Consider the following 26,039-nt stretch of genomic DNA (forward strand, 5'->3'; position numbering starts at 1 on the left):
ACAAAGTATTTTTATTGTACTCTTGATGCCAGTTTAATAGTTGTATCATGTACTCTCAGCTGAATTAGAAATAATAAAAATTATTTGCAACATGTTACAAGGTTAAAGATAAAGGTTTTTCCATTATGACAGTTGCAAATATATCGCCCTTTTGTTGGCAGATGACACAAGTTGCATCGTCCAGATCTCACCCAATTCCTGACTGGACAGTTTGGTTTAATACTTATTTATATTTTAGAAATTGAAATGTTCCCTTAAACACTTATAGTGGGTTGTATTTAATATTTTAGCTTTAATGGCTACTTCCAGAATGTTGGTTAGGGATATGACTCCAAGAAAAGCTGTTGTCATGTTGAAAGCTCTTTGCTTCTTATTTTTAGAATAATGAATTTTGTATCTTATTCTTTTCAGAAGTAATCTAATATATATTATTCAGCTTACTATAAACACATGTCACATTACATTATGATTCCACACTCACATTCAGTTTTGGGTTACATAATATAGATGCTCAGAATTTTTTAATTGGTTGTCTTACAGCTAAAGAATTCACTAGTTGCTTGAACTGATCTAAGAACATATGTAATAATCAATTTCCTATCATGCATGAGCATGTTCACTATTTGAGATTTGCTGTTTAATGGTCAGTGTCTATTGTTTAGGGTGTACCTTCATCAGCTCTCCGTGAGATCTGTTTATTAAAGGAGCTCAAGCATAAGAACATCGTGCGCCTCCATGATGTGCTTCACTCTGACAAGAAACTCACACTGGTGTTTGAACACTGTGATCAGGATCTCAAGAAATATTTTGACAGCCTCAACGGTGAGATAGATCCTGACATCGTAAAATCTTTTTTGTAAGTATTGCCAATACATGTGAAGTAGTTTATTTTCGGAAAATAAACCGTATAGCACTTTAATTATTTTATGACAATTAATTCTTAACTCTTCATCCCACCACATGATGGATACCTGTATGTAAAAAAAATTATACATACGTTACAATACTGTACTATAAACCATCACAGTTTTAAATTAAATGAAGGAAGGCCGATCTGAAAGCATTACTACAGTACAGTATTTCAAAATATGGTACTAAGAACTGCTGTATGTGGCCCAGCTTATGAACTCCCTGAGTACAATACTACGAATGGTGTACCTGTGGGTTTTAATTTCAAGTACTGTAGGAAGAGATGGTTTCTGGCAGGATGCCTCTACTGTACAGTACTGTACCATGCAGATCAACACCTAAAATAAAATATGGACAACTTGTAACAGCTGACATGCATAGCAAGTGTACAGTACAGTATATTGTGATGTCACATTCATTAAGTTTCTACTTTTATGTACAGTATCACTTTTAAGGGCAGTGGTTGCATCAGATATAAACTAATTACGTTATCTGATTAATTAACAGAGTTGTAAAAAGTACTGGATTTTGTTACTTAAGTAAAAGTATTGTTACATTGGCAAAATGTTACTTAAGTAGAAATAAAAGTACTATACAAATGTCAATGTACTCAAGTACTGGAAGTAAAAAGTAACAACAACAATATTATTTGTCTCAAATATTAAAATAAATCCACACTAAATTATAAAAAGCAGTAAACTATAGATAAAAGTAAGACACAAAGTATTACATATGTTTATTTGTAAAGTTTTCTATTAAGATTAATCAGTAACTAATTCTCAAAATTATGGCTGTCCAACTTAAGATCTTTTAGGCCTAAATACAGGCCCAGCATGATCTACCGAAAGTGAGTATGTTCAGCTGCTCTTCTTCCTACAATCCGTTGCAGAACGTGTTGAAAATATATCCATCCAACACTATGATCACTGTTTTCCTTATCCACACAAGTATTGTCGACTTGGACTTATTGTCAGCAGACATAATGTTGTCTCTGCTCGCATTAGGTTAGGATACAGACCTATCTGGTATGTATCTGAGGTGGGGAATGACCAGCACTTTTCTTCCTGTAAATTCTGTAACTGTCCCAATGCGAACACCCTTCAACACTACTGTATTGTCTTGACTGTCCCACTGTCAGGGACTTCCTACCACAGGGAGAATCACTAACCATTATATGTCACCAGCCACTTATTTGTAATAATTTAGATTTAATTTTTGTATGCTACTGATGCTTTGGTGGGTGCTAACTCCCATTGTCCATAAATCATATCAATACTGTATTGTCTCTATATCTCAAGTCATAGCGTTTTCCTGCGAGACACAAGTACCAATGTATTAGTGTCTGACCGCATGGTCTTGTGACTAGGCTTGTTGCCCTCTGGGGTGTAATAAATATATTAAATAATAAGCCCAGCATGACAAAACAGATGCTCACAATCAGCTGATGCAGGTAGTGGGGTGATAAGCTTCAGAGATAAGTCACTGAATGTCAGGAAAGACCTCGGTAGCTCCATTCCATCCCCTGGGCATTCCAAGTAGCTATCAAGCTCCTTCAGTTGAGGAGTTTATGATGATTGCTGCCTCCATAGTGACCGAGTCCGACTAAGACTCCCTGTGAACTGTCCCTCTAATTGGGGGCGTGGCTGTGGTGACGTCACTCTTCGATTCCAATTGATGAGTGGCTGAATTTTTCGCACCACATAACATCTGGTGGGTGCTGACAAGGGCAGTTGTACTGTAATTAGTTATTTAAGCAGAATTATAAATACACCCAGTCTCACACAGCTTCTTTGAAATTCATTTTAAGTACAGGGATAGGCAAAGAGCAACTGACGTCTAACGGAAAGGTGGGGGAGAGGAGAGGGGATTCAATGGGAGAAGGGGATAAGAGGGTAGGCTAGGCGAGGTGGTGGTCAATGTGCTAATGGACACAAGAAGATCAAAGGGAAAGTCCGTTGTCAAGGCCATTGCCACCTGACCTGACCTGACTTTTCCTCACCTCATGAGATCTCTAGGTATGTGACCGTGTGGTGTGTCTCCATACCAGTACGTACCCTTCACGGCTTCACTCACACTATACCCTCCACCCACACAACTTTTTTACTATGGTTAATAATTAAATAATTAAAAAATATATTATCAGTTTCCCCACAGACATTAAACCCCGTTGATTGGGGCATGTAATGAGTAAAGATTTTTGTTTTGTTTTTCAATTGTATTAGAGTAAAAGTATTTGAAAACCATACTTATATAAAAATGCTAAAAAATTTTTGTGCTTTTTAAAAAGTAGATACGGTACCCAAAAATGTAACTTGAGTACAGTACTCAAGTAAGTTTACAGTATTTTGTTACTTTACAACTCTGCTGTTTATATCCCAGCCACTTTTGTCCAAGGTCTCTGGTCTCCTCCTTGTAGATTTAGGCCTGGTGCACACATTTTCCTGTACAGTATAATGAATAGTTGCCCAACAGACAGCATAAGGTACTGTAATATTAAATGTGTAGCGTGTTCTGTAAAGGCTGTAAATGTGTTATTACAAACAGTTGTTAATTATTTAAGTCATCTCTCCTAGTCATGATATAGCTACAAAATTAAAATTCGTTTGTATATTATTCGGCTGATTTTATCAAAACTATTTTTTCTGAAATTTTCAGGTTTCAGCTGTTGCGAGGGTTAGAATTTTGCCATAGCAGAAATGTACTTCACCGTGATCTCAAGCCTCAGAATCTACTCATAAACAAGGTATAGTTACTTACTATTGCAGTTATGAATTGAATGCAGTGCTTTAACTCCTCCCCCTTTAAGAGTACAGTAACCTTAGAGAACACAAACAAATTTTCTCACATAATGAATATCACAAATATAGATTTGCATCTATTAAATTACTGTACCACTGTGGCCTACTTGATTTGTTTTAAAAGTGGATAGAATCAAAACACTGAGTTTTAAGATGCCTACACTGGACTCATATTACTGTATCCTTATGAAGCAAAACATTTTGCTCTTTTAGAAAATAGTCAATACAGATAATTCAGTCTGACTTATAAGCTACTATACTGTATGAGGGTGTGATACCATTGCCTGTGTGTTATAATATTGCCTGTGTATGTGTGTGTGTGTGTGATTGTATTACTTATGTGAGTGTGTGAACAAAATGTATTTCACACAGTTGATATAGTATTACAGTACTGGTATATTCTTTACATATATAATATTGTCTTGTTAATTCAGTAAATGCTAAGAAAATTAACAGTACAGTATGTACTGTAACAGTACTTGCTTAGAAATAAAATCTTTCTCTTCTAGAATGGTGAATTAAAACTCGCAGATTTTGGCTTGGCCCGGGCATTTGGTATTCCAGTAAGATGTTACTCAGCAGAAGTGGTGACTCTGTGGTACCGCCCCCCTGACGTGCTCTTTGGTGCCAAGCTTTATAACACCTCAATTGATATGTGGTCTGCTGGCTGTATATTTGCTGGTAAGTCATTTTGGGCATTTACTTATACAGTACAGTACTATTGAAGATTTAGAATACCCGGTAGGCTGGATTTAAAAGACATTACTGAGCCTCCAAACCTCATTCCCAAATACAGTGATCCCTCGGTTAACGAATTACCTTCCATAAGATTCTTTACTTCGGTTAACGAGCAAACCCTCGGTTAACGAATTCCTTACGAATTTTTCTCAACATGTTTTCTCCTGCATTTGGCTGCCCACCAGCTGTAGTATAAGTCCGCCAATACAGTAATCGGTTTTAGGGCTTAAATTCCTTACCATTTTAGTAAATATCAAGAAGGTTGTACTATTCAATAATTTTAAAAGTTTTATATTAAATTTTTTAGTCATTTTAACAATTATTGAACATAATTGAAGTACAGGAAACTAGTTTTTTGCACGCCAAACAGCCACTCAGAGGAAGGAATATCTTGTTTGAGACTTTTCAACATAAACGCTTTTTTTCTGTATTTCCAGTCAAATTATTGGTCATTTTGAAATATATTTTACATATTGATAATATATAGCACAGTGCAGTGTTGATTTAAAGAAAATAATCTTGAATTACACCAAGTGAATTCAAATTTTATGGGTGAAATGGCAGCATGGGGTGACTTCTCTTCCACCCCAATGCCTACTTCTCCCTTCTCCTCCACCCTCATTTTAATTCCCATCATCATCGTCATCAACCAGGAGCCTTCTACATGCACACCTCAAAGTAAGTGTACTTTACTGCATTTATTTTTAGTTTGTATGTAATTTTCGGTGAGCTGGAACCAATTACCCAAAAACCCATTGAAACAATGGTTTCAGTTAACGAGCAACCTTCTGGAACGAATTGTGCTCGTTAACCGAGGGACCACTGTACAGTCAATAATAAGATTTATATATAAAAGTAAAGGAACTTTAATTTTTTGATACTTTATGATAAATGACTTACCGAATGTGGAAAGTATTATGGTAAGTTGTATTTCATATTAAAATTATAACTTAATTTTTTAAAATACTTGATAAAATATGGGTTGGAGCAATTTTATTAACTCTGTATAGTGATAAGTAAGAGTGGGAGAGGAAGATGAGGAGTAGCTGTACAGCTTTGTTCATATCTGGTAATACAGGTAATGTATTTCAATGGGGAATAGCAGAGAAGTAATAGGAAACTGTACAATGTAGAACAGTAGTGCATGAACATAAGATACTGAATGAAGATAAGCATTAAACTGTTGATTTATTATAGTGTTCAGAGGGAACAGGTTTGAAGCATTGGTGTTTTTTGTTTTAGATGTTTCAACAGCCAGGATTCTTTATGATATACTGTTTGATCTTTGGACTGAAACATGTAAACAATGTTGAGGTCTTGATTTGTTTAACTTGGTTTAAGGGTACTGCATTAATTTTAAATTCTCCAGCTGTTTTTAGATCATCCCAATTTGTAAAAATGAGATGTAGTCAATAAATAGTAGACATTCCTCCATGTACCCAGAAAAATCTTCCATTAGTAATATTTTGGTTTCCAGATGGTATTGTAATTATCTTATGATTAATCAGTATTTTCTTAAGAAAACTTTTACAAATGTTGCAGAATTGGCAAATGCTGGACGGCCACTTTTCCCTGGGAGTGATGTTGATGACCAGGTAAAACGTATATTCAAACTTTTGGGAACACCTACTGAAGAAACATGGCCAGGAATGACCTCACTGCCTGACTACAAAACATTCCCACTTTACCAACCCACTATGACCTTAGCTCAAGTCTGTCCAAAGCTCAGCAGTAAGGGAAGAGATTTATTACAGGTAAGGTTGTCCAAAAAATTCTATATATACTGTCCTGTACAGGGATGAAGTTTCCCACCACTAATTACTGCACACATCACGGGTGGATCCACGAATGTCAAGGAAGGGGGGGGGGTCTAAGAAGTTGTGGGTGGGGGAACATGGCGAGCACAGGGAGCCCACCTAACTAGGAGGGGTTGGGGGCCTTATGCTACCCCCCGATTTTTTTTTTTTTTAATCTGACCAATATCATGGACATTTTGAGGCCATGTGCACTTGATATTAGGGGATATTCTGGGGTCAATAGTAATTACTTTTTTCTCTATAAAAATGCCTGAGTACAATACCTTATTAAAAAAAGTATTAGAATTTTCTGATGAAAAGGGGGGAAGGGAGCAACCCTCAAGACCCCCCCATGAATTTGCCCCTGCATCATGAGTTCAAGTATATAGTACAGCAATGGTGCAACAATTACTTAACTTGAGACAGTGAACAACACTAGCTGTGCATTAATTGAAGTAATTTTATACTTTATGATACATCAGTCAGGAAGAATATAGTGGGAGAGAAACAGTGACATAGGCTTTAATAATTTATCATAATACTGTATATAAGATTTAAGTTGTATCCAAAGTAAGAGAAGGGTATTGATACCTGTACGTATAGTGAAGGTGGGACAACAAATTAGTATTTTCTTAGTGAAGACATGAGGAAGTTGTTGATATCTAAATTTTGACACATTTGGAGTTATTGCAAAGGTAGTGACTAAGTTTTGGGAACAAGTGCCATTTAATGTAGACAGTGAGGAGGACGACATTGCCTAGCATGGAAAAAGGTGTTGAATGATGTGGTTATCAAGACAAAGGGGGAAGGTTGGATGTGGAGATACATGTACAGTACAGTGGTCCCTCCATTAACAAGCGGTTCAATTTACGAATTAGCTCCCATAAGGATTTTCAGTTCTATTAACGAGTACAACTTCTATTAACGACAGCCTTACAAGAAAAACGCTTCAGTGTGCGCATCAGCTGATCAGCTAGTCTGCCAATACAGTAATCGGTTCTATGTTTACATTCGTTTCCAGTGGAGTAAATATCAAGAAAGTTGTGCTCTTGAATATTTTTGCATTTTTTTTTATTAAAATTATTGGTCATTCTGAAATTTAGTTAACATATTGATAATATAGACAGTACAGGAAAAAGTTTTTGTGCGCCCATCAGCTGATCGAATCACCCAACAACGCTTCTCAGTTTAACTTTGTTTACAATGGAGTGAACATCCAGTTTGTTGGTCTCTTGAATATTTTTGCATTTTTACTTTAAAATTATTGGTCATTCTGAAATTTAGTTAACATGTTGATAATATACAGTGCAGAAATTATTATGAAACACAAAGAAGGCATTAAAACCAATGCACTCTATAAAGAATATGTCATGTCATCATCAACTGAGTCTACGATCAGCTGTTTGCTCTGTAAACAAAGCTGCCGGGAATACGACAAACAAACCTCAAAGTAAGTTAAAATACAGTACTTGTGTTCTATTGTTTTTTATTTATTATTGTACAGTATACTGTACTGTACAGTACAGTACTGTATATAGTTTATATTTAATGTTTTGTTAATTCTATTACCGATACAGTAGAAAGTCGATTTAAAGCGAGTCAATTTAAGATTATTGCTTTAAAGCGACACCCACAATTAAGGACAATATTTTAATTTAAAGCGAATCTTTCCTATTTTGCGTGAGTCAATCTGGCGCATCATATTTTAAAATTCGCACCTAATGTTTCTCTGGGCACGCTACACTGTCTTAAGGGCAAAGATGTACTGTACATGTACTCAAAATAATGTACTAAATGATTACTAAAATTTTAGTAAAGTGCAACCTACAACATGATTACTGTATATTCAAATTAATCAGTGTCTTATAAGAATTCCAGCAATATAAATTATATTCCTCCCGGTCTCTTCTGTGACATTTTATAAACAAAAAACAAAAACTCAATCTAAAGGACATAAATAAACAAAAAAATACCTCACTAGACCTTCGGCCCCAACTGTCAAACGTGTCACTGTCCCCCCCCCCCCATCTTCCCAGCCAGGGTTGGGTGGTTATAGGCTTACAGTTTTTATCTTATATAATATCACAGACTAAAGTTATGAGAATATAACTTACATTGCTAGAATTCTTGCAAGACAGCAAATAATTTGAATATAAATATCATATATTTTGCACAAGAGATAAACATTGTAGCCCTTTGTAATAAAATTAATTAAAACTAAAATTTGTATGTCTAATGCAAACTATAGCATGTATATATTCAAACTAATCACCATCTTATAAGAATTCCAGCAATGTTAATTGTATTCTCCCAGGTCAGTTCAGTGGCATTTTATAAGAGAAAAACTTAAAATCACTCTTAAGGACAGGTAAATAAGCAGGCAATGGACCTTGGCATCAACTGTCAAACATATCACCTCACCTCCCTCCCTCCCCCCCCATCTCCCCAGCCAGTAAACAGACCATTTCGCATCCCTAAATTTTAGCTGTGTTGATTTATGAGTGTTTGTTTTAACATAATACTTGTACTACAAAAAACAATGTTGTGTTTATTCTAGGAGATGGACTGAGGTGCATCTGGGTAGACTGTCAGTCTTTTTATGATTTTGTGTTTCTCTCAAGTACCCACTAAATTATTCCATTGAAGCAACACTTTGATTTAGTGCGAATTTGGTTTAAAGCAACCTCTCTTAAATAATAATAATAATAATAATGAACGGTTTATTGAAAAAATTCTGCAGCCCGAAGGCTGAAAATATACATTGGACATAAATGACTTATTACATACATTGGTGGTTTAACAAAAGCCTTCATTAGAGAAAGGTAAAGGAACATACAGTGAACATACAGATTAATGTAGGTGTTGAGCAGCAAACTCGTAGTGTAGTAACTCCCTCCCAGATGGTGTTAGGAGGAACTCACGTGGTGTAGTAGTTCCCTCTGATGGTGTTATGAGGGACCTGGCGTGGTGTAGTAATTCCCTCGCAGATGGTGTTATGAGGGGCCTCACGTGGTGTAGTAATTCCCTCACAGATGGTGTTATGAGGGACGTCATGTGGTGTAGTAATTACCTCACAGATGGTGTAATGAGGGACCTCACGTGGTGTAGTAATTACCTCACAGATGGTGTTATGAGGGGCCTCACGTGGTGTAGTAACTCCCTCACAGATGGTGTTATGAGGGGCATCACGTGGTGTAGTAATTCCCTCACAGATGTTGTTATGAGGGACCTCACGTGGTGTAGTAATTCCCTCACAGATGGTGTGATGAGGGACTTGACGTGGTGTAGTAATTCCCTCACATATGGTGTTATGAGGGACATGTGGTGTAGTAATTCCCTCTCAGATGGTGTTATATGAGTGAGGTTTGCTCTTAGGCCTTCCTATCGTAGACGGATTAACACATCGCTGGTTGTTGTTGGGTCTCACGGGCCGTTATCACTGGGTACCTGGGACCTCACTGTGTGAAGGTTAACTTGGGTACGACTGTTACTGTTGAGTTGTTCTCACTGACTTAAGCACTGTTCACCACTGTTCACCTCTGTTTAACACGGTTCCGTTCCTTTCCTAAATGAAATTGTAACTTCTGGCAAGAACTTGTTGATATTCCGGTGGGGAGGAGGGTTCAGGGGAGGGGGTTGGTATGGGCCAACTTAACAGTTGACCTGGCTGCTCCGAGAGGAGCGCCAGGTACGTCTTGACCCTTTGGTGGTCAAGGATCTTGTGTTACATCAACATTCTACTGTACACAGTACAGCAGGGGTGTCAAACTCATGGCCCGCGGGCCAAATGTGGCCCTTGGGATGGTCAGGTGTGGCCCACGGGATGACGGTAAAATTTATCATCCCGTGAAATTATGAAAGAAATAGATATATTCATGTTTATTTAGTAAAATGAATTTTACATACTTAAGATCCGACAAACCCAAATGAGGTATTCCTGGTAAGCCAGGTAAGGCAATATGTGTGAAGCTGTGAACCTCAATCCTGCAAATATGTGATATAGCACTTGTGTTGCCCCTGAAGAGTGTAACTAAAATAAGAATTGGCCCTCGAAAGGTTTTGAGTTTGACACTATTGCAGTATAGTACTTTGTATGTACTTTTTCTGTGAGTTGGAACCAATTACCCCATATCCCATTGAAATAATAGATTCAGTTAACGACCAACTCTGTAGAACCAATTGTGCTCGTTAATCGAGGGACCACTGTATATGAAAACTACAAGAAGAGTACAATGTGCAGTTTTAGTCCAAGAATACAGTCTGCTGAATATTCTGTACTCACAGTATTACATGAAAATATAACACGAAACTTTCAGTAAGACACCTCCTTCATCACAGCAAACAAAACACTGTTACGTCTACTTTTAAAGCAGTTTTTAGTTTAGTCACACTGGAAGATTATATCATTGTCTGCAATTCTTCAGTTAATTTTTTCTGATTAAAACTACAGTACTGTACCTGGTATATTATAATCACAGTAAGATAGTATATTAATATTTTATATTACTTTTCATTTGATAAAGTTTTCTAATATGAAAATATATTTCAGCGACTACTGATCTGCAACCCTGCTGTAAGAATGAGTGCAGAAGATGCAATGACGCACTCATACTTTGCCGATCTCTCCCCGTCCATCCGCAATGTGTAGAATATGATCATCAGTTTGGCCCATGAGCATATATGAATGAATCTTCACCACCTAAATGTCTGTGTCAAAGAATGTGTCATATGTGTATACATTGTATGGAAAGGGAATATACATATATAGATTTATCACTTCTTAACTGTACTGACAAAACAATTTTCTAGCAATATTATTCTTCAGTGGGAGTAAATTTGAGTAACAGGGACCTACCTGTTTTATATAAATTACCATGTGTATCAGTACCTCTTAATGTACAGTAGTTGTTTATCAGTATGGATATGAAGGGAAGCTCATAAGCCAGTTATTCATGCTATTCATTGTCTTTGGTCTCAGCTTGTACAGTATGACATGCTTCTCTACCTGCTATGAGGGAACATTTAAAAATTAAGGCATCCTGTAAATGTTTCATCAGAATCTTGGTGTCCAACACAACTACCATATTTTATGGCATATAAGATGCACTTTTTTGTCTGAAAAATAGCTAAGAAAATCAGCCTGTGTCATATATGTGAAGTTGAGGTCTCCCGTAAGGCAGAGGCATACTGGGCACTTTCCTCCAAACATGTTTGGCAAACACGGTCCGGCCAACAAAACAAAGAGATGTTTTGTTGGCGTGTCTGCCCAATGCAATGAAAACAACAACAAAGCATCCAGATGAGGATCGCCATGGACCCTGTTACTACAGTTGAGGCCTTACCGGATTGTGCTATAGTTCTTCAATTGCTGAAGCAAGTGAGGCGTCTGCAAAGGCTAAAGAAAAGACAATGGGTGCGTCGTGAGGTTTCTTTAAAAGTGGCGGTGGCTGGCTGGTCAAAGACCCTGACTAATGATTTAATAATACTAAATAACTTTTAAAGTGACGAATAAATAGAAAAATTTCGCCGTTTATGTATTATAGTTTAAATTATTATTGTTTCATGATTTAATTCAATTTTTACTTGAAATTATTTTAAGCTCACTCGAGCACTAATCTGGCCAGCAAGGAGCCCTGCCAAACCATTGTCCATTTGTAGCAACAGCAAAAATCCTGCTGCTTGCTGAGCCGTCAGGCCAACGGCCAGCAAAATGGGCAAAATATTTAGGGGAGTGTCCAGTGTGCCGCCATCTTAAGCTAATGAATCCCCCAGTTGCTGTCTCCAGTAGGCTAAATTTTACCTAGCCCAACTCCAGAATTAAAAATGTGTTATTGCTTACTTAAACACATTATTATTATTAATTAATTAAAAAATAATTATTGTAAATATAAAAGCTCAATTTATAACTACTGTACTGATGACAACCTGAGACGATTAATGTCCTTGCGGCAGACACCCAACTCTTATGAGGTAGCTAAGTAGTAACCAATTCTAAACTCTTACAAGCATTACAATCTATTAATTCCATACATGCAACATTTATTTTTAAATCTACAAATACCTGATACAAATGAAGAATTACAGATAACTTTCTTTTCACATTTGCATCTGTTAACATTGCTGGTAGTATTGTAGCCTGGTTAGACTCATCAATGAGGCTACTGGGCCAAGCTGTGAGGTATTAAGGTTGTCTTTCATCTCGTATTTTCGGGTAGATATACGTAAATTTTTTCATTTATTTTTACTCGGTTGCATGCACACACCATCCAACATACATACTATGAAAAGGTAAAAGAAATCGTTGCCCTTAGAGCAAACACAAAGGGAATGTGCATTTCTTTGCACACGAGTTAGCTGGCTGGCTCAGTGGGGGAGCAGGAGGCGAGACTGCCCCCCCCCCCCCACACACCATTGTTATGGTGAACCAGGGCGTATATGCAAATGGTGACTAAACTATCACATCTCTCATTGCCATGTCTTCAGCTTGTGAAGTGAGGGTAAGGAGTGGCATGCCTTGGTGAAGTGTTTATACTGCATGTTACCCTGCAAGAAATGTGGTACTGTACAATACAATTGTTTTAGTTGTTCTGATGATTTTATTTTTGGCATATTATGCTGTTACTTAATTTAGTGGTTTTTATATTCTAGTCATTACAGTGCAAAGTGTAGGAAGTTTAATGCATCCTACATTCATTGGTACTATATATTTGGAGGAGTAAAGTGATCTTACTGGTTTAGGAGCTAACCTTACTTTGGGTACTTTAGATTATTTATTAAAAAATGAAAATAAATGTATTCTACTATAACAAAATAAACTATATTCATGCTTTATAATATTATTACCTTATAATTAGGCTTTAAACATAAAATATATTCAATTTAATCATAATACAGACTTCTTAATCAAATCTCAACAAATAGGGCACAATATTTCCATATTAATTAAACATTTCAGAGTACTTGGTACACTATGATTATGTATCCAACAGATAGTGTAGGGAAGTGCGCTTGTTCTTGACTGGATTCCAATGATAAGAGAATATCTGGCTATGGAACACTATTGTTAGGTATGGTTGCAAGTACAGGGGGTCCTCACTGTATGCCATTTCACATATACTATGTACATTACTAACAAATATATGAAGAAATTTAATTATACATCAGTTGTTTCACATATACATCATCTGCCCTGGTTTATTCACTGACCATGGCCCATATTCACTAACACCGCTGAGACACGAAGTTCATAACTGCCAGGAAATCTAAAGTCCATGCGAATCACCGAAAGAAGAATTCACAAACTGTTTGTAACTTAGTTGTCGAAATAATAAATTTGCTCAAAATCTCAGTATAGGTCGTCCTCGACATGATGAATCAGGATCTGTGGTCAAAATGTTGAAATTTTGATAAATAATTGTCCTAATTGTCCCTGGAGTATGAAATTTTCATAATTAATTGGGCTAAGTACAGAAAACCCTTGTACTTCCGGACCTCTAAGATCCAGATTTCGGTTGGTCCGGACAACGTCTGGATGTGGCAAATTCCTATCCAGTCTCTCTCAGTCCAAATGCCATATTTACCCCCTACTGCTAAAATGGACCCAGTCCACATCTCCTGCTACTAGTCACAGCGTGGGTCCCTACTCAGTCTTGTTTGTAATCTCGGTGTGTACACACCATCATGCTACCTCTCGATTGCGCCTTTTTGTTATTTCTCTTGTATTTTGTGCCTGATTTCTTGTGCCCTGTGACTGTTGTGTAGTGATGGCACCCAAAAGAAAATGCATGAAGCTTACTGTAGCTCAGAAACTGGAGTTGTTACAGAAGTTAGAAAGTGGTTGGTTTGTAGCGAGATGCTATAGTAAATATGGCGTCACTAAGCAAACTGTGTCTGATATCCGAAAGGCTAAGGGGTCCCTGCAGTCATTTACAATGAAATATACATACAGTAATACCCCGATTTACGCGTTTCCACATTTACACGGTACCCCGCCAGAACCGGAATTCCCACTTTATGCAGTGCCTCTACTCATATACGGGGAGAGTGGCTGGTGGTCCTGCCGCGCCGCCATTTTTGGATTCAAACCTCCCGCCATCCCGCCATGCTTGGGCAAGCGGGGCCAGTAGGTTGCACAGTGGATGCCTCTGTTGCGTTATCGCTGACATCATATCACATATCGGACTGTGATTGGGCCACGCATCCTTACCTCCCTCCGCCGCTAGCTGTGATTGGTTTAATGTAATATGACGTGTCTTCCCGCTGGCGGGTAGAAGGCGCTTGACCTAGCCGTGTCAGTTACATCCCTCCCAGCCACACCGTGTATACAGGTATCTATTGTTCCGTAAGAATGGCTGCCGCCGAACCACCACCACCACAGAAAAACATTGCATTACCTGCACCCAGCCGCCCTAAGCCAAAGAAGATACGACGTGCCCTAAGTTACGAGGTGAAGTACAGTATAATACAAGAGTTAGAAAAAGGAACAAGACAGGTCGATCTAAGCGCGCCAGCACGGTGTTAACGAATCTACGATCCGGACGATCAAGAAGGATGTAGCCAATATAAAAGAACACATGAGCATCACAAAGTCTGCAGGTGCTTCAATGATTAAGCATTGCCAGAACAAGGTGCTTCTCAAGACAGAAAATTTACTTGTGTGTTACTTGATTCGTCAGGCAAGACGAAACATGGCGGTCGACACGCGGTCAGTTCAGGAGTACACACGTGAACTGTACACAGAAGTGTCACGTAAGATGGGAATTACAGAGCCCAAACCCTTCAATGCTTCCTCTGGGTGGCTGCACAGGTTTAAGAAGAGGAAGATCACCAACATTAACATTGGTAGTGAAGAAGCGAGTGCTGACCGTGTTGAGGCTAGGGATTTTCCTCCGTTCTTACGCAAGATATGGAGGAAGGACAGTACACCAACGACCAGGTGTTCAACATGGACGAATCCGATCTGTTTTGGAAAAAGCTACCTTCCAAGACCTTCGTTGTCCAGTCTGCCAGCAAGTGTCGGGGCCGGAAGTTGCAGAAGGAGCGCAACACTGTCCTGTTTACCACCAATGCCTCCGGTTCCTGTAAACTCAGGTTATCGGTGATCCACACAGCCCGCAAGCCTACAAAGACATGAACATGACCAAGCTAAATGTCCACTGGCTGACCGCACGTAAGGCGTGGATGTTCTCTGCTCTGTCCCTCTCCTGGTTTGATGACTGTTTTGTTCCCGACATGAAGAAATTCTGTGAGCAACAGAATGTTCCATTCAAGATTTTGTTGCTCCTTGACAATGCACCAGGACACTCGCCCCTACTGTTGGATCGTCACCCCAATGTAAAAGTGGTCTTCCTTCCTCCCAACACTACGTCATTAATCCAGCCCATGGACTAAGAATTAATCTGCAATGTGAAAGCTGCATACTCTGCAAAGAAGTTTAAGCTCCTGAACGACTGTACCAACACCAAGGATGAGTTGCGTAACCTGGGTGACACCGATAGCAAGAGCGACAAGGACGAGGAACAACAGTTGGCGGAGCAAGAAGTTCTCATCAAACACTTTTGGAGGAAATTTAACGTCAAGAAAGCTGTGGACTTGGTGGAGGCATGGGATCAGCTGTCTGTAGCAACCGTTCGTCACGCATGGAGACATGTGTTGCAAGGTATCCCAGGTGGGAGGCAGAGTCAACCTGTGACTGGTGAGGTTCAGTCTGTTGCAGTAGCAGTGGACCTTGCCAGAGAAGCTGCGCAGAGTGTTACAGCTGCAGGCTTCTACGAGGCCACCAAAGAAGACATCCTAGAGGTGATCAGGGATCCTGAGGTGACTGCTGACGAGATGTTAGAAGACGATGACGTCAGTGAAGAGGAAGGTGGTGCGTCATCCCGAGAAGAACACAAGTTAATGCATGGTAATGTTAAGGATGCCATCGAGTGTGCAGAGAAACTGAAGCTCCTCCTTTCCGACGACCCTAACGATAACCGGTATGAAGTCTTCACTACCCAGCTGTTGCAGGCTATGGAGCCGTACATCAAGGTGTAGCACGACAACATCAACACTAGCCGTCAACAAAGCATTACCGAGTTCTTCGCCCGCAACCCACCACAGCCAGCCCAAGCCAGTGATAGTGACAGAGATAGAGACAGTGATGGTGACTTTGAGGGATTTGTCAGGGAGGCCCTGACAAATGTGGAGAACAGTGATGGTGACTCACCTGAGGGCCAGTAGTCTGCCCTCTGCCTCGGAACCAGTCGCCATTCCCGTACGCCGACCCATCTCTTCTACTAACGCAAGTGTTAAACCTAATCTTTATTTTTCCTAACATAACCTAACCTTACGTAAGAGTTAAACCTTGATTTTTTAAAACCTAACCTAACCTTACGTAAATGTTAAATCTTGATTTTTTCTAACCTAACCTAACCTGACGTAGGTGTTGAACCTTGATTTTTCTTTTACCTGGTACAGTATATTATTCTCTTATTGATATTTCTCTTCTATATTATGTGTGTGTGCTTACCATCATAAAGTTAAGATGTTATTTTTACTACAACATACGTATTGTGTCGGGAAAAAGTGGAGTTTGGGGGTCGACCCAGTCTCTATTTCAATTAATCCCATATATTCTGTTGTTCCATTTACGCGTTTCCCGTTTTACGCGGGCCTCCGCGGGTTCAGTTGACCGCGTAAATCGGGGTATTACTGTAGTCCTGATTCTTCGACCTCTAAGACGACTGTTGGATACCGCAAGCTGTATTCAAATTTATAGGAGGCAAGTTAAAATAATACTGTATTGATATTGTACTACTTACGAATGTAAAACTAAAATTCTTCTCACCAATGGTGGTAATGTCGAAAACATAGGACAGCCAATGAATGTTGTGCGAGTTTTTACTTAGATGACCAAAGCTGTAGGTTCAACTCTGGCTGAAGCTGTAGCTTTCCATAAACATGTCATAGCTGTTGCTGAATCTGAGGCTGTTGCTGAAACTGTTAATGAACCTGTAGTTGTTGCTGAACCTGCTGGTGATGCTGAATTTGATGGTGTAGCTGAACTTGAAGTTGATGGTTTAGGCCTTCGAATAATAAAGCTGTCGAAAGAACCTTGCACAGTTGCTTCCTTTTCTCATTATACATCTTTATGTAGTCATATGCATTTTTCACGTCCCTATTAATTTTAATGCTTCGTTCTGTTAATGGATCCTCTTCAGAAAAATTTTTCATTGCTTGCTCCATATAATATCCACAGACCTCTCACCTTTTTCATATCATTTTAACACATCTAGTTTCTCGGCTAAGCTTATACACTTTCTTTTAGCTTTTGAACCAGCACTACCATTTCTCGCTTGGTTGCTCATGTTGAATAGGGACGCAAAAATGCCGTAATAAATCTGAGAGTTTTTCTCATTTTCCTCTTCAGATGCGTAAAAATAAAAGGCCCGCCAAGCTATGACTAGTGATGCTGGATTGCTGGCGTCAATACGTACAAGCCTGGCAACCTCCATGTGCAAGGCATGTTTTTTTTTTAGCATACGCATTGGGATTTAGTTATTTATATGGAAATGTAATTTTATTTTATTTTTTATACTACTTTCGTCGTAGTACAAAGAAAATAACAGTGTAAATTGAATTGGGTCTTAAATTAACCAGGGTCTTAAATATGAGTCATCGTTAGTAGAACCATCGTTATCAGAGGCTTTCTTACTGTAAATTTCAAGTTTAACCCCGTTCATATCAGTGGGCGTTTGTAAGTCGGGGACCTCCTGTATATACCCTAATTCCTCATACATGCATATAATACTGTAATGGCATAGATATTACGTTTCATTTTTATCCTCCTCACCACTGATCGGCTCGTTAGCCGCTTGGTCACATCTCTGTTACTCACTGTTGGCAAGTACTGGGCATGCACTGGCTCCTGATTGTATCTGAACCTGCTCCAGTGCTTGTCAAGTCTGTTCTTGAAACAGCCCACACTTGGTGCCGTCACAACACTCTGGTAGATTGTTCCAAGAATTCACAACTTTCACTCTGAAAAAGTTACCCTTCACAGTTTTCTGGACTTACGGCTTCTTCAAGCTTGAGCTGTGACCCCTTGTGGGGCGAGTGTCTGCCACCTCAATTAAGTCCCCCCTTGCCGGTCTGTAGTATAAGCTAGGCAATTGCAGGCACTCTAATCTCTCAAGGTAGCTGAGGGGCTGAAGTGCTGACACCAGCCTGGTGGCCCTCCTTTTGGACATTTTCAATCAACTTACAGTCTCTATCATACCGCGGGAACCAGACGGGGAAGCACCTCACTCTTGAAGATCATTACGAGGGACAAACCGTCTAGGTATCTGAACGACCTTCTTATAAGACCTAATAATTTAGTTGCCTGATTTACCTTTTTCTCACACTGGCCTGAGAACTTGTAAGTTCATTGTCAACATACACACCTAGGTCCTTTTCACATTCAGTCTAATTAAATGCAGTTTCTTCATCCCGTTGGGACATATGATACACCTCCTTATCGTTGGAACGTCCCAGGTGCAGCCTCTTACAGTTCGTGACATTGAATCTTAGCAGCCATTTCTTCAACCATTCTTGAAGTTCACAGAGATCCTTCTACAGCTCTACTTGATTCTTAATTTCCCGAAATAACTTGGTAACATCCGCAAACATTTGTAAGGAGGAGTGTACAGTGTCAGGCATGTCATTAATGAAGCAAACAAACAACAGCAGGCCCAATACACTGCCCTGTGGTACCCCGCTTGTGACGGGTATACATGACGATTTTGTGCCATAATAACTTATACATCATAAGAGGAGCTCTGGACCCTAACCTGCTGAGAGCTATATAGCGATGAAACGGGTTATGTACTGTACAGTATTGCATTGTATTCCCCAACCTCTCCTCTTTACATGTACAATCAAAGACAAAAGTCGTGTCGCGCGGTTTTATCCGAAGATTAAATATAACTCGTGAAACATATTGAGAGCCCCCTACCACAAGGCAGAGCACACCAAAAGTTTAGCCCTTCGGCATGTTTTCACCAAATTTCACGACACGACTTTTGTCTTTCATTGTACATGTGGGTGAGAGTCCTCTGAAAATACTATTGCATGTCACACATTCCTATCTGAGCATTTTCTTCCATTTTCTATTTTGGCACTCGGCAGATTATGTGTCCAGAGCTCCTCATATATACTTTAATGACTCATACTTCATATTATAATGATCTGTACAACATATAAACTATACTGACTCATACATCATGCATATTGTATTCATCCATCACGTAATGACTCATTCACACATATTATACTGTACTGTACTATAAACTCATACACCATACATACTACAGATTCATATAACAATCACTGTAAAAATTTATACATAATACACCAAGATCTCGTACATATTTTAATGACTCATACACTGTATAAGTGCATTATACAGAATAAAAGCAGGTCTGTATACCTGCAGGTATGTATTTTAGTACAGGGTACTGTAGGTCCGTCCGTATACTGTACATGTATTAACAGGTCTGCATATTAAGTCTTTATTTTAGTAGGTTTGCATATTAGTAGGTAGTCTTTAGATCAATAAAGGGGTGCAGACGGGTGCAGCAGCTGTGAATGGTTACCTAAACTAACAGTTGGGGAAGTGTAGCTACTCGAGTGTAGTGCTGGCTACATTACCTCCTTGTATACCAAAGGCTTAGTATACTGTATAGTAGTATGTTGTATCCACACTACCATTAATGGGCCACCAAGTCTATGAAACTTAATACTGTACAAAATTAGTAAATTCATATATCAGTAGGTTGGATGTGGGTCTCTGTTTTAAGGGCCACTGGTTCATGCCTTGGACATCCCCAGCTGTAAATAGGGCGCTAATTTTTCTGTCTGGGAAAGTGGTGGTGGCTAAATGTAGTGCCAGACATACTGCCTCCTTGTACAAGCAGTAGGCCTGAACAGTACATGAGGAGGTCTGTAGAGCATAGGACTGTTAGTAGTAATCTGAATGGCAATAGGTCTTTAGTGCAATGTTTCTGTCCACTATTTCAATTGACATAAATACCATAGTTCTGTTGTTTCACAGGATTTTTTCAATTGAATTTTTCTTTACTTCTCTTACATTTGTATTTTTGAGGACAAGCAGTTCCAATTATTTTATGTACTGTACCTTAACAAATTGTGTACTCTGGTTAGATTCTGGACATTAGTTGACGAGTAAGGAGGAAGACAGAAAACAGTGGCAGATTTATGCGTGTTCAAATGGTCTGCACATACTGTACCTAAAATCTTTCCTGTTAAGTACCGGGTATGGTCCTTTCATTGGAAAACAGTGGCATCCCCACTTCATTTTAAAGTTTACAAACTGTTACTGTATATTCTAATCAGTACTTTCCTTAATAACCCAATGCAAAACAATTGTTTTAAAAATCTTAATATCCCTGATCCCTAATTACTACACATACAATATGTCAAAACAAGCTGTAGTTTTACATGAGATGCATGATGGGGTAAAATACTGCACATGAAAATTTCCAAGACCTTTATCCACCACAATCTTTGTTACATAAACTTCAGCACAGTTTAAACATTGTGTAATTTTAAGTATGCACATGAGAGCAAAAACTGTGCCCTGGCATGTTTAGGTTATCATCAAGCAAAAGTCAGTACTGTATGTCAATGACTATGAAGATGCGATTCTTTGACAACCTGCAACATCAGCATTATTTATTTAAAACTCTTAATGTACAGTACGGTACATACAAGAATATAGATCACTTTGTCATCCGTGGAGTAATAATAAACTAAAATGCTTTTTAAGAGTTATATTTACATCACAGAACCTAAAGAACAAACATGCCAGTAAATAATGATAATCACAGTCATGACATAGGCAACTACAGTACTGTATCACTCAATATAAGTGACAAAGTATTGTATAACTACCTGTACTAATTTATCCTTTGACTTAGTGATAAAAATCTTGTACACACTTTATTATAGTACTAGAATGTGTCTGCTTTCGTAAACTATATGGCTATTGCATTATAAATCTTTAGCAAAACATTAATCATGATTTAGTAAACACTACTTGTAGTGTAGATACCAGCCAGACCATCACATGTTCTACAGTGTCTTTTACTTTCAAATCTGTGTTTCACAATATATTTCAATTTCAATACATAAAATTTGCAAGAATTCATCCTCTTTGTAAAATTCATTAACTACATTCCCAAACTATATACTATATACAGTATGATCGATAAAAACTTTGAATGGGCTATGTTTGTAACAAGAATGCCGTAAAGACCAATACAGAACCTGGATTAACAAATGATATGAACATGACCTGGGAGCTGCACAGACAGCTGACCACACATTCAGCTTGTGGTGTATGGCCAATATACAGTATACTTCCTATGTTCCTCATTGTTGAAGCAAACTTATTATGTACAGTCTCGTTCAAGATTCTTCGAACACTGCTGGAGATCGCTGGCAACTCAAGGCCGTTTGTTTACTACAGTACGTAGTATAATATAATACAAAACAACAAAGCACAACCATTAAATTAAGCAACGGGGATAAGTAACCAATCACCGATCACTTTTACATTTATTCATAATTTTTACTACATACTATAGTAAACAAACGGCCTTGAGTTGCCAGCGATCTCCAGCAGTGTTCGAAGAATCTTGAACGAGACTATACATACAGCATTTAAAACAGTAAATGGTAATCTAATAACTTTGGCAATTGATCTATTGTAGTGAAATGAACCTACTTTCTAAATACACTATGTACTGTACATGTAGCTGTATACAGTACTTGTGTGGTACTGTAAATGTCGAAATAAGCCAAGTTTCAGCCTCTGGAACAAGCACTGTATTGCAAAATATTCTAAAGGTTACACTTAAAAATCTGAATATCAGTTCTCCGATAACTTCTAAAATCCCCCAAAATAGAATTGTCTATACAGTACAGCCCTACACTTCCAATTTTTTAATCATATTGTACAGTACTCTTTTTTGTATTATTATCAATAACCTTATTTATTATGTTACTTGAGTTTTATTTCAGCTATACACATTATATATTAGTTTATAATTGTGGGTTTTGTAATGACCATCAGTTATCCAAAATAGCTGTTCCCTAGCATTTCAGATTTTTTAAGTGCAACCTGTACTAAACTGAACCTTCATGGTTGTTTTAATTAATAAACCAAAACTATAATGAGTACCAATGAAATATAAATTAATTTTCATTAAATTAATTAATACTGATTATATGTTAAGATACCTACTGTAAATTTAACCTGCAATTGCAATTTTAAAATATGTAAATTCATTAAGTTGCCTATTGTATCAAATAATATATAAAAGATTTGGACTTCGTAACCCGGTAAACTGCATTTACAAAACATGACAGTCTTTCTTCAACAATGTATAGAACGAAACTTGACGACAGTTTACAGTACTGTGATTGCAGATTTTTTTGCAATCTTACAGTATAATACTAGAGTTAGTATTTTACTCTGAGAGAGATGTGATAAAACTGGACAGAGTACTATCACATACAGTACTTGTCAGCCTTGACATTGTATTCTGGAGGCAGGCAGAACACTGTCATCTAACACTTGTTATGTGGCAAACCAACACATAATTACAGTACATATACCCACATCCTTGACACTCACCACAGCACTTAATTCACCCTGAATGAGGAATGTCCAATTAAACACTGAATGAGGAATGTCCAATTAAACACTGAATGATAATCCTAAGGAAGTACTCCCTGACTTACAAACCCCTGAACATTAGCTAAAAAATTTATATTAGAAAACAAAAATACTGTACTGCATAGAAAAATAATTTCTTTCAGCATCTATAGGTAAGTATCTAATAAGTTATAACCTACAACAAAAGCCTTTGTACATGCATAAATTTTAGGATTACAAAATGCATCCAACAATTCTTCACAGTAATATACAAAAACAAGATAAAAAAAGTTCAGGTAACTGAGAATAACAATGGCTTTAAATCATCCAATATATTAACAGGGGAATGAACTGGTTGCAGTATTATCATCTTTAGCTCTATAAATCAGTCTGTCAAGTCCACTAATAAAACCTAGAGTACAGTAATGCATTATCGCCTTTAACCTCTCAAATTTATATTTGCTTTGGTAAAACATTTGAATTATCAAAGTAATTTTTCTTAAAAGAAATTACCTTTGCTCCTACAGGTTTAACAGCCGGATTGTGAGATGTCAAACTTTATAGCTACATCAGTCAGCTCTCAAGAATACAATCTAATTAAACAGAAGAATATTTTGTGCAGATTGTACTGCTGGAGCTTATGACCATTTCCACCTATCACCCTTAACTCCATATCACTCTTTTATGGACTGCTATTGTCCAATTTTTCCCATTTGAATGGTACAACCTCTCAATAATTTCTTCATCATATCTAACATCTATTGTATGTACACTTAGAAAAAAAAAAGTACTGTACTGTATTTCAGAAGGGGTCTATTGAATTTTGAACTGAACAATCCTGTTGTGTTGCTAGGGCAGGTAGGTGTAATTGCGAGACATTTCCTACCTATTATGGTAAGCCTAATTTAATTATTTCATTTGAAATATAACATTAGTTCATGAATAACAATATGCCTCACAAGCCTTTATAAAAAACCTTCGTTTGTGGTGTCATTTTGTTTTGCACAAGAATTATAAGGAAAGTTTTTTACCAAGTGTACATGCTGAGGTAACTCACTTCCACAAAAAAAATCTCCCTTTTTACACAACCAAGTGGTAATTGCTTTATAAGTATGGTCAGACTACTGGTATCTATCTGTTTGTAAACTGTATTTAATTCTCCATTTTACAAGGTAGAAGTTGAGCAGCCCTAACAAGACAAAAACTAGTCATACATAGGGTATAACTAGTTTCCTTAAAATAATCTACTAACATTTGTAAACATTATCAGCTTTGCTACTGGTTCATCAGTCAATCTTTAATGCGATCCACCATTACCTCCCCCATACAGTACCTTTCACTGCCCTACTGTACAATTTCTTCAGCAATTTATCCTTCATAATATTTTGTATGCCAACTTTAAATATTATGCTATCAAGCCAGTACCTCTCTCATACCTGGATCAAATTTATCCCACATACTTCTCATATCTTCACTTTGGTACTTTAAGACTGGAGAATATTCCCCAAATATTTCAAATTGAATGACTATCATCACACTTGCTAAATGTTAAAAACCTTGTACCATAACCACCATTTGTAGCCAAAATTTTGCAGGACATTAAAGTGAAGCAGTCACCACTCCATGCAGTGAAAAACTAACAGTTTGCAAAGGGTGAGGGTTATTCATTAAACACATGCTAGTGGGATAGAAAGAATCGGAAAAAAGTTAATGAAAGGACGATGTGGTTAAATAAAAAAAATAAAAAAAAATTGGTAAACGGGCAATTACTTTTAGCGTTAATGTGGCCACAGAAAATAAGCATTAGTGGAAACAGCCACAGAATGTCTACTGCTCCAAAGTGTTTCCATTAATTGGTGAAACACACTGGTCTACAACTGGCAGACCAACACAAACACTGACAAAGTTGCAAAAATAAATATGTAAACTATGTAGTTCCTCAACCAACATTTCAAGTGTAACTGCAAAGTATTCAACATCTAAAGGGTAGTTAAGTACTATCCAGTATGTTTGAGGATGCTTCTACTGCATTTCACTGTAAAAATTGTTAAGTACTGTATATAACCCCTCCACAGTTGATCACCTGATTCAGCAAGTTGTTGCTGACAGATGGTTTCAAGAAGTAGAGGTAAAATATTTTGGATGGCCTTGAGGTCAATCAAAACTCATTTAGGGAATTTTAACCTGATGATTTCCAAATTAAGACAATAATAGGTAAAATATTCAATTAAATGGTAGGGCAAAGGGAAAATCTGATAATGGAATAAGGCTTCTCACTTGGCAGATTTTACCCTTGATGATTCCCAGTGTATACGGTATAGAAACCAGATTAGAAACTAGTCCATTTCTGAGAGAAATCCAGTATATTAGTCTTTTGAAGTGAGGTTTAACTGTAATTACATAACAGACACAATAGTATTTCGAGCTTTTACAGCCATGTAATTGAATGAATAAATGTAGTTATGACAAGTACTAGTGAGGATGTTAACATGACATAAGACTCAAACACTGACACTGTAAGCTTCAGCAGAACTTTCTTACAAGATTTTCTTACATCCTTAATGTGAATTGTATAATGCTAAAGATATATATCACATGTAAAATAACTATATCCCAAAACCACACAATTTTCTGTGATACCAGTAACTGTAAACAGTTCTGTATGATCCATCAACTTAATACTGAGATGGTTTTCTTGATGGAACACAATACCACCAACTAACAATACTTACAATGTACCAAGTATGTGGGAAAAAGTCCCCAAAGGAGTGATGTCTAAAAGATAAAACAACAAACCTGATAATTTAGTAACAACTGGATATGCTAAAAAATTTTACAAAAATAATGGCCATAAATGGAGAACAGTGCACAACAACTCTTAAGTTACAAAAAAGAAAAAAAAAAACATGGATACAGAACTGTAATTATTTTCTGAACCCACAACATTTGCATTTTGCTTTGTAGTTACATCAACTTTAACCACCTGAAGAAAATTAGTTGACCATAAAACTCACTTTCAGGTAAAGTGGTAAATGTACACAGAGGACAAAAGGCTATCTATTAAGATGGTTCTTTAGTTAAACTACAGGAAAAGAA

The 26,039-nt window shown here is 37.6% G+C and overlaps 2 protein-coding genes across 2 annotated transcripts in view; one reads left to right on the plus strand and one right to left on the minus strand.

Annotated features, from left to right (window-relative positions):
* LOC121863791 (cyclin-dependent-like kinase 5) overlaps positions 1 to 13,067 on the plus strand; it is a 15,615-nt gene extending 2,548 nt beyond the window's left edge. Inside the window, exons 3-7 of the mRNA XM_042362604.1 lie at positions 663 to 856; positions 3,565 to 3,652; positions 4,217 to 4,388; positions 5,988 to 6,199; positions 10,791 to 13,067. Of these exons, the coding sequence (XP_042218538.1) occupies positions 663 to 856; positions 3,565 to 3,652; positions 4,217 to 4,388; positions 5,988 to 6,199; positions 10,791 to 10,889 (765 nt within the window). The 3' untranslated portion in view covers positions 10,890 to 13,067. The remainder of the gene's footprint in view (positions 1 to 662; positions 857 to 3,564; positions 3,653 to 4,216; positions 4,389 to 5,987; positions 6,200 to 10,790) is intronic.
* LOC121863788 overlaps positions 2,388 to 26,039 on the minus strand; it is an 87,634-nt gene continuing 63,982 nt past the window's right edge. Inside the window, exon 16 of the mRNA XM_042362594.1 lies at positions 2,388 to 2,626. Within this exon, the coding sequence (XP_042218528.1) occupies positions 2,512 to 2,626 (115 nt within the window). The 3' untranslated portion in view covers positions 2,388 to 2,511. The remainder of the gene's footprint in view (positions 2,627 to 26,039) is intronic.

This window comes from Homarus americanus, unplaced genomic scaffold (genome assembly GCF_018991925.1).
Source record: "Homarus americanus isolate GMGI-L3 unplaced genomic scaffold, GMGI_Hamer_2.0 scaffold48354, whole genome shotgun sequence".
Lineage (NCBI taxonomy): Eukaryota > Metazoa > Arthropoda > Malacostraca > Decapoda > Nephropidae > Homarus > Homarus americanus.